At 41.5% G+C, this 16,534-nt stretch overlaps 1 protein-coding gene across 1 annotated transcript in view; it reads left to right on the top strand.

Annotated features, from left to right (window-relative positions):
• Positions 1 to 13,366, top strand: part of ACMSD (aminocarboxymuconate semialdehyde decarboxylase) — a 625,677-nt gene extending 612,311 nt beyond the window's left edge. Inside the window, exon 10 of the mRNA XM_078681812.1 lies at positions 12,998 to 13,366. Coding sequence (XP_078537938.1) covers positions 12,998 to 13,060 — 63 coding nt within the window. The 3' untranslated portion in view covers positions 13,061 to 13,366. The remainder of the gene's footprint in view (positions 1 to 12,997) is intronic.
• The last annotated feature ends 3,168 nt before the right edge of the window (positions 13,367 to 16,534 follow it).

Here is a 16,534-nt window from a genome sequence, read left to right as displayed (position 1 = left end):
ATACTTTCATTTTTTGACATATTTCACATGCTAGAACATAGTTCCTCGTTTGTCTTCTCATTTGTGGCCACCAGTATCTCTGTTTTAATAATGATACTGTGGCTGAGACGCCAGCATGGATAGAAGCAAGCCCTTCGTGTGCCGCTATTATTAGTTCTAACCTATGTTCCATGTTTGGAATTGCCCAATCCCCCACTCCAGGGATTTGAGCAAAAGGAACATTGTTTGCATCAGTTATGTATGAGTATTTCACTGGAAAGCCTTTAGGGAGTGGTTCTATCGAATCCTTTTCTGAAGCGCTGACAGCTTGTAATATTTCGCTGTCTATTTTTGTTTTTGACCTGGTGACGGCAGCTACGGAAGCCGTTTGCACAGCTGCCTTCGCGGCCTCATCAGCCAATGAATTCCCTGCAACGTGAACGCCATCACGTTGATGACTCAGTGTATGTATCACGTGAGTCTTTGGTAGTTCTTTTTGTAAAAGAGCTACTTGTTCCCAGAGCATTTTATGCTTGATTGTGCCACCTTTCGCATCCTTGAAACCGTTCTGAAGCCAGATCTGCAAGTATTCATTATAAGATTGAACGCAATAATACGAATCGCACACTATGAGTGTGGGGAATTCTCGATCGGTATTTTCAAGCGCCATCTTGAATGCTAGTAGTTCAGCTCGCTGAGCTGTACAATCTCCTAGGGATTGTGTTTTAGTGAGGGTTGGTTTAAATTTCCCTTCGTGCCAACGACCTTTAACAATCGCGCACGCAGCACTGTAAGCTTGTTTACCCCCTACTGCGGGTTGTGCTGATCCGTCTGTATATATTATACAGCCGTAGTGATCTAGAGGCAGAATTTCGGTTGGCGGAGGACATTCAAATTCATATTGGAGAAATTCTTGTGTTTTTAAATAAGGATCAAATTCGTACACCACGTCTGTTGCAGCAAGAGAGTTAGCCCATTGTATCCATCTTGGATGGAGTGCTTTAGCATTTGGAATGCTTGCCTTTGTTACCGCCTTTAACCCCTTCAGCGCTAATGACAAGGGTAACTCGTCATGGACTTTCCATTGATTTCAATGGAAAGTCAATGGAGCTCGTCGAACACCCTTAGCAGCCAAGTGGTTAAGGCTGGTATTGGTGTCACGATTATTATTCGTTTACCTTGTGCCAGGGCTCGTTCTTTTGCTATAGCTGTCTGTGTTGCTGTAAGAATTTTTTCCGTTGGGCTAAATTTCATTTCAGCCTTAGTGTACAAGTGTGATTTGAATGCAATTGGTACCTTTTCTCCCTCATTAGAGGTCAGGTATGTGAATCCGCATCTCCCTGGGATGACTCGAATCACAAGATTGCGTGTGTTATCACGTGTTTCTAATTTTGTTTTAATTAGCATGTCTGTTTGTAAGGATCTCAAAATTTCTGTGTGTGTTTGAGTCCAATTGGATCTTTTAAAGTCTGGTTTAATTAGATCATAAAGGGGTTTGACCCTTTCTGCGTAATTTGCAATGTATGTTCTTCCGAAATTTAGGAAACCTAGAATTGACTGTAGGTTTTTTAGTGTTTTAGGAGCTTGGATTACGGCACATTTCTCTAGGAAATTGTCAGCCAGGCTTTTACCTTCACTTGATAACTCATATCCTAAGAACAGGACTGTCAGATGGGCAATTCTGGACTTTTTAAAGTTGAATTTGTAACCCTCTGCCGCGAACCCAAGTATTATGGTGTTCACTCTTTTCAAGTGAGTCTCCAAGTCATCATCTGTTAAGTAAATGTCATCGACATAAGATAATGCTTCATCATCATATAGTTGTAGTAATTCTGTTACTCTCGCTGAGAATACCCCCGGGCTGTTCTTGTACCCCTGGGCTAACCGACAGAATTGCTTTTGAGTGCCATTTACTGAGAATGCAGTTAAATATCTGCTCTCTGGTGCTATGTTTTGACAAAAGAATCCATTGGAGATGTCCAAGGTTGTTTTGTATTTTTTGCGCACTATGTTATTCATTAGTGCAGCACTGTGTGAGTTTTGCACTGCAAAGGTTTTGCAACATGTGTTAAGGTGTCGGTAATCCAAAACTAGACGATATGAATTGTCTGGTTTGGAGACCGGAAACAAAGGGTTGTTCATTTGTGAGGTGCAAGTTTCAATCACCCCCTGGTATTCTAGCTGATCTAGTATTCCATTTACCTGTTTTTTAGCTTCTTGCTTAATTGGGTACTGCCTTTGTGCAGTAGGTTGTGATTTTAACTGGATTTTGTGAGGAGGAGAATCCTCATCCCATCCTACATGATTTTTATATAAAGCAGGTGCTAAGGCCACTGCCCACTTTCTAGCAAGTGTGTATTTTTTATGAATCGGGATTTGATTCGAGAAGGCAGGCATAATTACTTCTTCGCCATGAGGGCACTCCCTGACAAACTCTGGTGGCCAGTCTTTTTCAGCTAGAAGGATGTCATAACCCTTGGAGAGGTTATCCCAAAATAGTCCCCTTATTTTCCTAGTCTTATCTCCCTCTATACGTAATGTTATCTCGTATATCTTGTGGGGCTTGCTAACTCTGGTGTCTGCAGTTTCCACTTGAAGGTATTCATTCGTGTCCACTGTCTCCAGATGATTCATAATGACTTTGCGAGCTATGCTCACCTCTGCTGCGCTGTCTAGCATTGTCTGAGCCCATTCTCCGTTTTTCAGTTGTGTCCTCAGTATTCTCGGCATTTTTAACTACCTTGATACTGGCTACCTTCTTTTTTGGAAATTGTAATTTCTTTTTTAGCTGAGCAGGTTCCTTGTCTTTGGACTTGGCGTGCTCTTCTGATCGTCCTCTTCTTTCCGATTTCTGCGAGGAAGTCTGAAAAGATTGAGAGGGACGTGTATCAATGTCTTGATATCTATCAGGTTTTTTAATATTATCCCTATTTCTAAGGTTATATCTATTCCCAGAGGGGTCACTCTGCGGTGACCTCTGTCTTTGGTTTGGAGATTTCTCTCTTCGCCTGGGAGACCTCCCTCGGGACTGGAATTTCTTTTCTTTAGGATTGGATTGTTTGTTTCCATCCCAGTTCTTTTTTGGTGAATTATTATTAAAAAATATTTTTTCTGGACTTGTAGTCAGTTGCGGTTTTACTGGTATTCCACATAGACTATCTCAGCCTAGTTCTTCATAGGATTTTTCTATGATTCTGGCAATTTCAGCTGGTTGGTCTGCTATATCTGTCTCTTTTAACCTCTGGCGGATCGCCACGTTTGCTGCCTCACCTTTTATGTTGGCTAATAATATAGCCGAGACCTGCTTGAAGTCTTTTAGTAATTTCATACCAAGAGTTAAAGCAGGTTCTGGACCGTATTCATCTTGAATTTGTTTTAGCACATCTGGTATTACCGAAATGGATGGAACACCGTGCGTTTTTGTGTAGATGGAAGCAAAGACTGTACCCCAAGTGTCACAGTCCTCAATGTGTGGTGCGATTCCCATTGGGAGACATATAGTCAGAATCCTGTGTTTTTCTAATGGGGTGGTGTCAGGAAACACCGCCTCTATTTGGGTGATTTTCTGTGCCAACCAGAATGGTATTTGTTCCCGTTTAGCTGGAACTTTACCTAGGCAGGATTGGATGTTCTGTGGTGTAATTTTATTTGTGTTCCCCTGGTGAGGGGTCAGCTGTGGAAGTTTAATCGCTGGCTGAATTGTTGAAGTCCGCATTACATACTGAACTAATTGTCTATGAATTTTTAGTAGTTGTTTTAGCTGTATTAACAGCTCTGCTGCAGGCATTCTTTCGATGTCTGGATGTGGTGTGTATCCGGCTAAGACCGGCCACGTTGCTCCTGGTCTACCTAAAGGACCGAGCCTTGTAATGTGATTGTTATGTATTAGGGCGCCATCAAATAAGAGCAAATGCTCTTGGAATTTGAGTGGTACTTCCACCTCCTCGAAAGGAGTGTACGTTTCAGGAGGTTCCTCTACTTTGTAATAGTGGAAGTACTTTGTTACAGCATTTGCTGCTGGAAAATGTATCCATGAATAGTATACCTCTGTCTGCCGATATTCGTGTGCCTCGATTACGAATATGACTGTGCCACCTCTAGGTGTCAGTCCATTTTCTATAAGTTTTAAGGTTATAGATCTCCTTTTAATGACCGGAATGAGTGTTATATTCGGGTCTGCTGCTTGCATGGTAGCATCAGCATCTGCGAGTTCAGTTGCTAATCTAACTGCCTCTCTTTCATCATCACTCTCTGCCATTTTACAGACAGGATGGTATTATGTTTGTTTGCAGATCAGGTTTCTTTATGGAAACAGAGATTAGATGCACAATATTTTGGGACTGTTTTTATCCTTCAACGTTGACTATACCAAGAACCATACATAGGAGTTCCCTCCTGCGAGGTTTTGGAGGATATTACCTTTCACCCACTCCAGACGTCTTTGGAGTATAATGGGAAAAGGGGTCTGAGTGAGAAAGCACGACTGAGTTACTCTAAATGTCTTACGTTAGTTTTATCGCCCTTTCCAAACGCGTTGGGCACCATGTAGTGTAGCTCCTATTTTCCCAATAGGCTCTGCGCATTGGAATAATACCTACAGCAGTAAAGGCCTAGACCAGACGTTAACTAGGTCTACTACTGTCGATACTAGACTTAATTTTTGGGTTTGCCAGCGTAGCTCAGAGTTCGCTAGAAACGTTCTCGAATGTTCAAGGAGGAATTAACTTCCCTGATTAGACAAGAAGGGATTTAGTTTCTGACAACCATAGAACATGACAACTTTGCTCTCCCCTAATCAAGAGTCAATCTCGAGAGTCGTGTGAGCACAAGGCAATTATTTTACTCAGTCAGTACGTGCATTCTTAGTCTCATCAGATTGTAGAGAAAAGGAAGAGACGGGCGTGTTCAATAAAAAGGTGTTATTTATTGATCAGTCTTTTTTCTCGTACAAGAGAAATGGATCGATATTATTGCAATACTTATAGTTAAGTAAAGTGCATACATTAAAAGCAATAGTATAAAATAATACTGTAAAAACATTGATATGGTTTCTGAGCCATATGATGTTTGAAAATGATTAAAATATATTTACATACACATATACATTTGACTAAACGTACTCAACTGGTGTTTCTAAATACGCCTACCCCGTGTACCTGACCTAAGTCTAATGCGTGGGCGGGAATAGAAAGTTACAGTTTAAGTTAAGTTTGTTTTTGCCAAGTGAATAACTAAAGAATTCTCTGTGAGGGGTTATTCAGTTCTGTACCTGGAAGTTAGGATGAATGAGGAATGGTATCTCTTTCTCTGCTCTCGATATTCCAGGCTGCCTGCGAGGGCTGCCCAGAAACGCCGGTGCTGGGTCTCTCGGCTTGAGATAGCAGCGCGTCTCTCAGCGTGTCAGGAAGGCGGGGCTGCGCCAGCGGGGTCTGCTTCTGCTCTCGGCTTCGGCAAGTATGGCTGCTCCATCTTGTCACCACGCGTGTGTTTGCATAGGGCAAGATCGGCAATATTTATACCTTAAAGGTGCCGAGATTGACGTAAGGATGGACATAGATACGTCAATAAAGATGTCATACGACTTGCTCGTTAGCACATTCTTTACTAAAGTTCTCTGTGAAATCAAAACAATGGCCGCACGGATTTTCCAGGTTGTCATAGGTTTGATTTGTTATGAGAACGTCGTATGCCTTATCAGGGGCTGGAGGAATGTCGCTTGTCTAATTAGATCTCAAGCGTTATGACCTAATCAGATAACACGTTCCTGTGCCGTAGTGTGACTGCGTCAGATAACGGTATCTGCATCATGGGGGCTGTTCTTGCCTCATGGGCTGACTGTTAGTTAACTTGATAGTTAGTTTAACCAGAATAGGGTCAGGAATAGGGGGATCGATTCAGAACCTATAGGAATACATGACAACCTAAAAATGAGGTGCATGCGGAGGAAAGAAAGTCAAAAGGCTGAGATGATGATGAGTGTCAGTGATGGTAAAAACACCTGAGATGTGAGATGTTATGCAATAAAATAGAGTGACGAGAGCTAAGAGAGTAATGAGAATCCATCCATGGAGTTATATATAACACAGAAATTCCATTCAGTTGTTAAGGCCGTTGGGCTTGAGAGAATTAAGAAATTTGATCCAATGATTTTCTCTTTGAAGAAGACGGTTGTTGTTGTCTCTTCCTTCCAATTTCTCCACAGTTTCTAATACCACGAATTTGAGTTGACTAATGTTTGATGGTGTTCTAGAAACTGGGAGGCAACCACTGATTTCATATTCTTGGTCCGAATGCTGCTCTTATGCTCGTGGATTCTGGTCTTCATTTTTCTTTCACTCTTGCCCACATACACCAGATAAACAATGTTGCTGGTGTCGCAGTTCGCAGTCCCTCTTAGATTGATTCTTGTCCCTTTCATTGGATGCGCCATCCAATATCCTTTTATAACATTATTGGAATTGCTGCAATTGTAGCAGGGTGTAGATCCTTTATACGTGGTTTTTATGGTGTCTTTGTGTTGTTGTGTAAGCAATTCTTTGATGTTTTACCTGTGTTTCCAAGGACGTGCATGGTTGCAAGAGAGAAACATTTTTTTTTTATATATATGGAGTGCAGAGTACACAAGATATTGATTTGTGCAAAATTATTTTGTAGCTGCTTTTTCTTTCTTTTGTTGCACATGTCCTGATGAGGCCCGAATCAGTGGGCCGAAACGGGTCGACCAGAAGAAGATGAGGAGTCCAATAGATTAAAAAGATTTGATAATGTAGTGTATAAATACACACAACATATGGACTGAGTGGAGGGGGAAGTTGCCCTTACTTTTGTGTGTAAAGGACTACCTCCCCTCGGATTGCCTACATATTTGTATTGTGTTGCAACCCGGTTAGAGTGGATGGGTAGGAAAGGATTAGGATTATTTTTGGAATATTGAGTTTCTTACGTTTTATGTGTAATGTTTTTAGTTTTGTCATAAAGTATATATAAAAAAAGATATTAAAAAGTGATGTGAACGAATTGTGAAAAGTTCGGTGAGTGATTGAATTGTTCTGGGAAATAGGCTCCCACTTGGCGGAAATAATATTTTTCCTACCCAGTATTTTTTCCAATTGATCCCCACACATACTTTTGTGTTTTTGCTTCTGTGTGCTCTTGCCCAAATGTGTTGGGGGTATTAGGGCATACCCCTTGTTTGTGGATATAATAAAAAGGGGCAACATTGTCGCAAAGTCCTCTTTGGCTGTGAGGGACTAAATCAACACATCCTTCTTTTATATATATAAGGGAGTTCTCGCTGTTCGTTGTTTCTCGATCCTTGTTCAAAAAATGAAGGCTTAATTATTCGTTATTTCTAAAGGCAATGGTCCCTAGACAAGGATTAATAAGAGCAAACCATAAATATAGACCCAATCAGTACTATATTTTACAACTGTCCAGACGGACAGGTGTTTTTAATATATAGTTGCTTAAATATACACAAAATTCAGCAAGAAATAAATAAAGTGGGACCCAACCCTGTATCCAACTTAGTGGGAAGGACGAACAAGCTGTTACAGCCTTTATTAGGTCGACTCTGACCCAGCATCAAACTGCATTGGCCACAGCTATTCGCATCCTTTACTCTCCTTGTACTTGACCTGGACTTCTACTCGGTCTCTGCCTGAAAAAAACCTCCTCCAAGTCACTCTGACCTGGATCTAGGCAAAATGTATACAGGCATACCATTGTTAATGTCCTGATGATGATCCAATATCTTTTGTAAGGATCGAAACGCTGTCGACTTGTTGTACGCCATATACACCTCTTTATTTAATACTTATTATGTGTAATGGTGTCTCCACTATAATTTGTTTGTCCTACCAAAATGTGTCTCATACAAACAATTTACTCTGCCTGAGCCTTTTTGGTTCATGTTGTACGTCCTTCCCACTTAGTTAGATACAGGCTTGTGTCCCACTTTATTTGTTTCTTGCTGAATTTTGTGTATATTTGAAGGTGAAGTGGAAGGTACGTGTGGAGCGCACGTAGACCAAGCGGATTCTTGGCGCTGAGGACATAAGTGAATAGAGAGATGTCTACTCGGCAAAATCCTGTAGGAAAAGCCAGGTCTTCAAGGTCCAACGAAAGTCCATGTAGAGAGCAATATTCCTAATACTAAGGGGTAAGGAATTCCAAAAGGAGGGGGCCAAGAAGGAAAAACTCATGCCGCCATGTTTCTTCCTTCTACAGCGGGGAATGCACAAAAGATGTTTAGATAAGGACCGGTGGTTGCGGGTGGGGACGTAATGCTTGAGTTTAGCGGCTACAAAGGCAGGCGCAGTGCCAGCTAAGGCCCTGAAAATCAGACAACCAAATTTAAAAAGGGAACGTTCGGCAAGTGGAAGCCAATGTAAAGTTTTTAAAAGTGAAGTAATGTGATGATGTCTGGGCAGTTTATAAACCAACCTTGCCGTCTGGTTCTGGATTAGCTGGAGGTGGCGAAGCTCGCACGCCGGTATTCCGACGTACAGAGCATTCCCGTAATCCAGACGAGATATAACCATGGCTAGCAAGATTGGTTTAAGTGCCTTGATAGAGAAAAAACTGGAAATTTTGAGTATGGTACGTAGGTTAAGAAAGCAGGATGAGACCACAGCACTAACTTGATTATGCATGGAAAGGTCGCTGCTAACTTTAATGCCAAGGCTTTTAACAGAGGCAGAGGGAGAGGGAGGTGGGCCAAAAGAAGAGGGCCAAAAAATGGAGGACCAGGGACTGGAAACACCACCCGTAAGTACAAGCTCAGTCTTATTGGGATTGAGCTTAAGCTGGTTAAAGTTCATCCAGTCACTGATAAACAACATAACTGATTGAAAATTTGAGACAGAAGAAGGAGAAGAGGAGATGTTAAAGATAAGTTGGAGGTCGTCAGCATAATTATATACTGTGACATCGAATTTTGAAGAGCAAAGATGAGAGGGAAAATGTTCAAATTGAAAAGAAGAGGAGAGAGAGAGGAACCTTGGGGGACCCCACAGATGACAGGTAGAGGGGCCGCAGAGAAGCCAGCCAGCTGAACGGTCTGCTGGCGGTTCTCCAAAAATGAGGAAATCCAAGCCAGGGAGGAGCCCCGGAGGCCAGCACTCTTGACACGGTCGATCAAGATGGTGTGATCGACCGTGTCAAAGGCGGCCAAGAGATCCAGGAGAACCAAGGCCTGAGTGGAATTGGCATCAGCTCTACATCTGAGTTCATCCATCACAGAGAGTATGACAGACTCTGTTGAATGAGCGGGACGAAAGCCCGCTTGGTGAGGATCTAAAGCATGAGTGTTCTCGATGAAAGAGCTGAGGAACGCTGTGACATGGCTCTCTAAGATTTTCCCCAAGAAAGGAAGCAAAGAAATGGGGCGGAAATTAGAAGGAAAAGATGGGTCGGCCCCTGCCTTCTTTAAAAGGGGAATAATTTTAGCAGATTTAAAAAGGTCAGGGACTATCCCCAACGAGAGGGAATTATTGAGAAGTGCCAAAGGCGGATCAGGGCAAACAGAAAAGACCTCCTTTAATAAATAAGCAGGGCAACTATCGGTGGGAGAGCCAAACTTAACTTTGGTAAGTGAGGTGAGGAAGGTTTCCCTAGATATTAGGGGGAACTGATCCAGAAAGTGGGGATTGGGTAAGGGGTCAGGCAGTGGAAATTGGGTGAAGGAAGAGGAATATTAGCTTTGATGGTGCTAATTTTGTCAATAAAATACTCGTTAAGAGAATTACAGAGGGCTTGTGAAGGACGGGGCTTAAGAGTGCAACTATATATTAAAAACACCTGTCTGGCTGGACAGCTGTAAAATATAGTACTGATGTGGTCTATAGTTATTGTTTGCTCTCATTAATCCCTGTCTAAGGACCATTGTCTTTAGAAATGATTGGTTACCCAAGGTCCCTGACCAACTTTACGTGGATTCCCTTGTTCTTCATAAGAGGCTTAATTATTCGTTTCACACGCACTCTAAAAACTTTGTCTGGAGCCGGGATCAATATGTGCTTCAATTTAATCTTACTGGTACACTGGAAATTAGAGCGGATATTAATAAGGATTAAAGTAAACTCCAAAGGACCTCGGTGCATCAACTGTTACTGTCAGGCTTGGCCGACATTTGCACTAAATGCTACAGTCTCTATGACAGCGGGTCAAAACTATGAATTTGCTTTATGTTTATAGCTAACAGCAATCTGCTGGCATCAATCCAAACAGCTCCCCATAATCAACCAGCAGACCCCTTGTTATGTACCAGTGCACCCCTTACTTTACTCAAACCTTGTTACCTAATACACTGAGAGGCATATTTATTAAAAAATCATGCAGCGCAGTGCAGCAAGTCACCTTGCTGCGCTGCACTGAGCTGCGTCAACGGGAAAGGGCAAGGAATGCACCGTACTTAACATTATACGATGCATTTCTGTCATTTCCCAGCGCTGGTGCATAATGTGCTGCCTAGCTGCAACGCAGGCACCCTTGCACCTCAGAGGCGTTTTCCTCTTATAGCACACTTGGAAAGAGGAAAAATTAGAAGAAATAAAAATATTTCTCTTCATTGCGCCTCTGGTGGGGAGGCGTACAATTCCGATGCATTCCCAGGTCTACCACTCTTGGTAAATCTGGGAATTTGTCAGAATACTTGGATGGATGCATGGGAACACCAATGTTCCACCCATGTATCGCCCTCACCATGCAGTGTAATGCGAGGCAGTGACTTGCACTGCCTTGCGTTACACTAGATTTACCAAGCCAAGCAAGACCACACAGGTTGGCCTTGCGTGGCTTGATAAATCTCATTGTAGGTTTTGCACTGTCAACTGGGTCGCCTTGCGTGGTGCAGGGCGATGCAATACCTATAATAAATATGCTCCTCACTTCCTTTCTGTCTCTTCCCGAATATGCTTACTGTCTGCTCCTATCCTCTACCTGTGCTCATGGTCAACACATCTTTAAATTACAACACAACCACAGAAAAAGACAGTCATGCCATTCATAATATTAATGATAAAGTAATATCTCATACCATTAGTGAGATGATTTATGTCATTGAGCTGTGTTTTTTAGTTCCAACCATAATGGGGCATTTCATGGGTTTTTATGTCATAACCATTACTAAATTTAAAAGGTGACTTTGAGTGAATATTAAATGACAGTCCTTATTTTACAAGGATAGAGCAGCACTCCTCAGAGGGGTAAAGATTTGCATCTGTTGATTCAAGAATAGACAGAACATTTTCCAACAGAGCTGTCAAGGAGAGCCCATGTACGTAAGGCCTCGGCCTAGGAATGAAGAAAACTATAAGCAGATATTCTACAGTTTTTTTGTGATAAAGCAGATGTGATTATTCAAAAAATGTATTATATTCTTCAAAGAAAATAGTTTACTGGGGACCATATACTCAAGTCCATCTCAAGATCAAATCATTCAGAGAGAGGCTGGTTAGAAGTTATTTATCACAGGAGATGATGAAAACCAAGATTCCGCAAGGCATGGAATGTTAAGGACTTTGTAGTACCTGCTACAATGGAAATCGATACATAAAAGAACATTAATTACATGGAGTACCCCCATGTTGTCTATGCACTGTGGTGTCCATGCAGAAAAATCGTACACATGAAGCATAGTGTTCCCTTTGAAGGAAAAGATACTTGAGCACCAGAGAGCTATGAAAATTCAAGACTCCACATATCCAGTGGCAAATGCCAATCCAAAAGATACATGAGGGTTATTCTGAATTATTATTAAGTATTTTTGCATATTGATACTTTTGAAGTGAACCCTACAGTGGGAGAGAGAGAGATATGCAATCGAGACAACTGGAGTCATAGAATATTATAGATCAAGCCACTAAAAGCCCGATAGGACCAAATTTTGGTGAGGAACTGCCTGTCCACTTTCATAGCTGGTTTAATTATTTAGATCTGCTGATTCCTATTAGGATACTTGTATTCATGGAAAAATGTAAATATGGTTTTAATACTTTCATTTTTGGAATTTTCATGTTCACGTGAGTATGAGGATTCTTAGATGAGCTGTTTTAGAAGACAGGAAAGGTAATATTCAGCTCAACGTGGCAGTTTGAATATTAAAGTTTTTAGATGAGTTTGCACCTTTCTACATGATTCTATGTTGTATAAATAAAAAAATTGAATTGCATTGCCCACTTGGGCTAGATAATGAGGACATTTCTCTCAGCATTTAGATATTAGCTGGTTAGAGTGATGTGTTAATATTTTGAATGGTGTAATATATTTGCTTAGTCCTGAAGCACTTGGGCTACATGAATGTATTTGTGAGATTTTGTCAACGAACCATTATTGAATGGCAATTAGGAGATCAGTAAGTTCTATAGCGTAATTGCACTAGCTATCCAACAACAAGAAAAAAAGGGCTTGATATAATAATTGTTATATGAGCAAGTTTCATAATTGTTGGAATAATTCAGCCTATTCTTCATGACCAATTTTACTTAGTATTTTGTTAATTGTTTTATAGCCTGTCTTTCATTTTAAGGAGTGATTTGTATTTAAATACCTGGGGCGCCTTATTTGTTTCTATACTCTTTTTGACAGAGGATCTGTTGGAAGAGCTGAAGCTCATTTAAAAAAAAAATCTGTCTGTTCTTTAATAAACAGATGAAGCTTTGAGTCCCTGAGGAGTGCCAGTGTTTCCATATTAAATAATGGCTCCAATTTGATTTAGGGTAACTGCCCAGACTCCATGCTCCCTGCCTGTTGTGTGAGCGTGTGTGTGCGTGCGTGTGTACTATGCACGCGTATATAAAATTGCGAATCCGTAAACATTGACTGGATAATGAAGTGATGCATCAATCTATATTATACTATCTTACCAAAGGGCAAGACATAAAGGTCATAGGTCATAATGCAGCAGAGGTTGCAATATAGCATTCTAAATTATAACTGAGTGCAGTAATTTTCACGTAGGAGGTTAAAGGGGAATATATCTATTTTTCAAATAAAATATACTTTCTTTTTTTTACAGGATAGACTGAAGGCAGAAAATGCACTGTCATTTTTGAATCTGGAAAGAAAATCATTTGAATGACCAACGCTACCTCAGCAAAAAAACAAATGTAAAAGGACTGGCTTTACCATCTCCACTGTAATGAACCATGAAGGCGACAGATGTACACAAAGAAAGTTAGACAGACTCATGAAGCGTATGCTCCATAGCCATTGACTTGGTTCATATCAAAATACTGTTACAGCCTTGAGAAAGTCCCAGGCTCAACAGCATAGGTGCAAAACATGTTTGTCTGTTTTTTCAACATAATTCAATGGCAGGTAATGTAAGTGAGTTAACGTATAGATAATAACTATCACCAAATAAAATATCTCAATTTTCCAACAACCGAATCCTTCATTCATTTGAGAAAGTATTAAGAATTCACTATTTAAAATCCACATGAACGACGTGGCCTTTATGATTTTTTGATGACACTTTTATAAATGTTACCAATTAACAAATTGTATATATTTATTGGTGCTAGTATAAAGTAATGCCAACACATAATGTGTTTGCACAATTGTGTTAATAAAACTACTATGTGACATGGATAGTATCCTTTAGACATTACTTGAGGGGGGCGTTTGTAGTGGGCATACATGTTCTCAGCAATTGTATGAGCGGACTAATGCCGCAAAGATGGGCAAGTCCTTCATACACATGCAGTTTTTGTTTGAGTTTAGGTCCATATAGTACAGAACGTGTGTTAGCGGATACTTACAAGTTTGAATGCCAGACAAGGGGAAGGAATCTACACCTTGCAGAGAACATTGTTAGCTCCAAGATAAAAAAAAATCAAAAGTCATCCATGAACAGATATTGGCCATGATTTGCAGATGGGTACTAAGTCAAAAAAGTGACAGATATCCTGTCCACTATTTTACAAGTGCTATAAGATATAATGCACTTCTAATAGAGCAAATTGGATATCAATGTCATTTGTAAAGGAGTTATGGGTCTGCCAAATTCTTAAATCAGGCCGTTTGTACTGTCATACTGGGTGCCCTTTCCAATGAATATTCATTTTTAGTGTATAGATTGAGAATCTCTTTGATGTGTGTACATTTTGATAATTAACTTTGTAGTGTGTAACTGATGTGTGTAGATGTCTGCTTTCATCTTCCTCTGGCCACATTTAGGGGGGGCATCAAGTGGCCCTTTGGGAGTGAGAAGGTGGAGCCACCAACACTGAAGGAACCAGTGACTCTGAGGACGAGGGGCTGGCCAGGAGGCCACTTCACCACCTGATTCTGAGGCCACCTACTCTCCCCTTCCCTCATGGTGGCTGCCAGCACATCACAGGCCACTACATCTACTCCTGTGGCTGCCACCACCACTACTATCGGCACCACCCTCACTCTGGTTCTCCCGGTTCCAAGCCGGCATACAGTCCATAAACAGACTAGGGTTTCCTTTGCCTTGGGCAGCTCTCTCCCTGCTCCTACTCTGCAAGCACTGGTAGCAGACGAGGCACTGCAGGTCCTTAAGATCCTCTCTGTGGGACAGGCCGCATTGTTGCACGTCATCCGGGTTGTCAGTCAGCAACTGGTTCAAGTCATTACATCCTGAATAAAATGCACTGTGTCCTGTCTGCCACTTAGAGAGGTCCTATCTCTGATAGGTTCAAGTTTTTTTTAAATTTGCTCGGTTACTTAAAACCATTTCAATAAAATTCAACAAATAATTTAAAAAAACAGAAATACACATCAATTTAAAAGAATGTAACGTCTTGCATCAAGTATTTGTAGCGAATGTGGACTGATTTAAATAAGTACAGTCAATATTCATCATCAGCTAAAGTGCAAACAGATTTAAAAAAAAAGTGCAAGCTGGATTCTAGCGTGTTAACTGACCTTATTCATAGCAAAAAGTTAAGAAGTGTAGGAGACTATAACGCTCATTGAGTAAAAAGAAGAGCAAGAATGCACATAGATTAAAGAGGATATGACATCTTGCAATAAGATTTTATGGCAGATATAAACAGGTTTGAGTGAGTATAATAAAAACCCACATCGTCAGCTAAAGTGCAGGCAAGTTAATCTAGGAGCTGTAGGCATATCAAAATAGTTCAAGTCAAACCTACATCTAGGACTAAAGTGCAAATAGTTCATTAAAATTCAAGCTGGGCCGGTTCTAGGCCTTTTCCGCAATAAAAAGTTAAGAAGCCATAGCAAGCAGCCAAAGTGCAAGGTTCATAAGTACTGATACGCAGCTCCCTCACACACAGTAAAAAAACAGTTTAAAGGCATAGCAAACAACAAAATGTGCAAACAGATCGCTAAAGTTCCAGCTGGGCAGATTCTGGGGTGCTGGTAAAGTGCATGCTTTGCAAATCGATAGTACTGACGGACCATCAGCCATTATTAAGGCCCATTGGTTACTATAACCACCCTTTGAGTTAGTCGGTGGTTTACGGCAGGATGAGACTTCAGTCCAGAAGTGTGGCTTAAAATACATGTCTCTCATGAGCCGCACGCACATTGAAGCTGCAACAACAGGAATTACAGTCCAGCCAGGCCCTTCCCTGACAGTTGACGGCAATCCGAGTGATAGGCGCCAAACTGGCCAGTGTTGCAATTTTCTTTTCCACGTTTGTGAGAAGTTTTAGCATCCGCAGTTCATCTGTGGATCCCCTGGCGGAAAGAAGGCCTACACAGCCTGCCCCCACATGCGTATTCCTCTTTTGTTGAAGAGAACTCATGGCCCCTGCCTCCGTCCCCCCATAGCTCCTTGCAAGAGCATATTAGATGTGGCATGCCTTCTTTGCCGTTGCCGCATAGGCGGAAAACATGCGGTGTGCACTTTCGCTGCCAAGGGGGGAGATGTAGTAGGGAGGGAAGCAAACCTAAGCGATACTTCAGGAACTTCTCCTTGAATGTTTTTGTGTAACCTGTGTTAAAGTATTATTGAGGTATGACTGTTCTGTAATTGTTTAGAGTCAGCCAGGCTAAGCCCTGCGCACTAAGGCGGCCTTGTCTTGTCTTCCTGGCCAGTTTTTTGAAGGTCAAGTGGCTGGTGGGAGTTTTCCAGAGCTGGGTTAGCCCGATGACTGACTGGCAACCGAGGTGTCCCTGCTCTGCAGCTCCTGCTGTAGATGGAAATTTTCTATTGGAATTCGCCTTCTCAATTTTGTTCCACCAGTTTATTTAGCGCCCGTCTGGCCAGGGTCAGCTTTTGCAGGCCACACTCCAGCCTGATCTGAACCTCATCTGAGAGGTGTAATTTGGGAGATTGAAGATTATTCTATACGCTCTCATCATTATACTGTCCAGTATTTTGGCGTCACTTCCTCTCAGTGGTTCACTCCCATATGTTATTGTCGGTAGTAGCTTAGCTTGAGCTACCCGAAAAAGGGGCATCAATATTGGGCCAGCCAGTGACTGTTTGAGATTCCCTATATCTAGTAGTTGCTCCTATGACATTAATGCTTCTGGCACCCTCACCTTTTCTGCCCTCATTCGAACCCCTGATCTCATTCTACCCCTGACCCCATTTCAACAACTGACTCATTCC

This window comes from Lissotriton helveticus, chromosome 3_1, assembly GCF_964261635.1.
Source record: "Lissotriton helveticus chromosome 3_1, aLisHel1.1, whole genome shotgun sequence".
NCBI lineage: Eukaryota > Metazoa > Chordata > Amphibia > Caudata > Salamandridae > Lissotriton > Lissotriton helveticus.
Note: the sequence above shows the minus strand (reverse complement) of the source record. Positions and strands in the feature narration are given on the sequence as shown.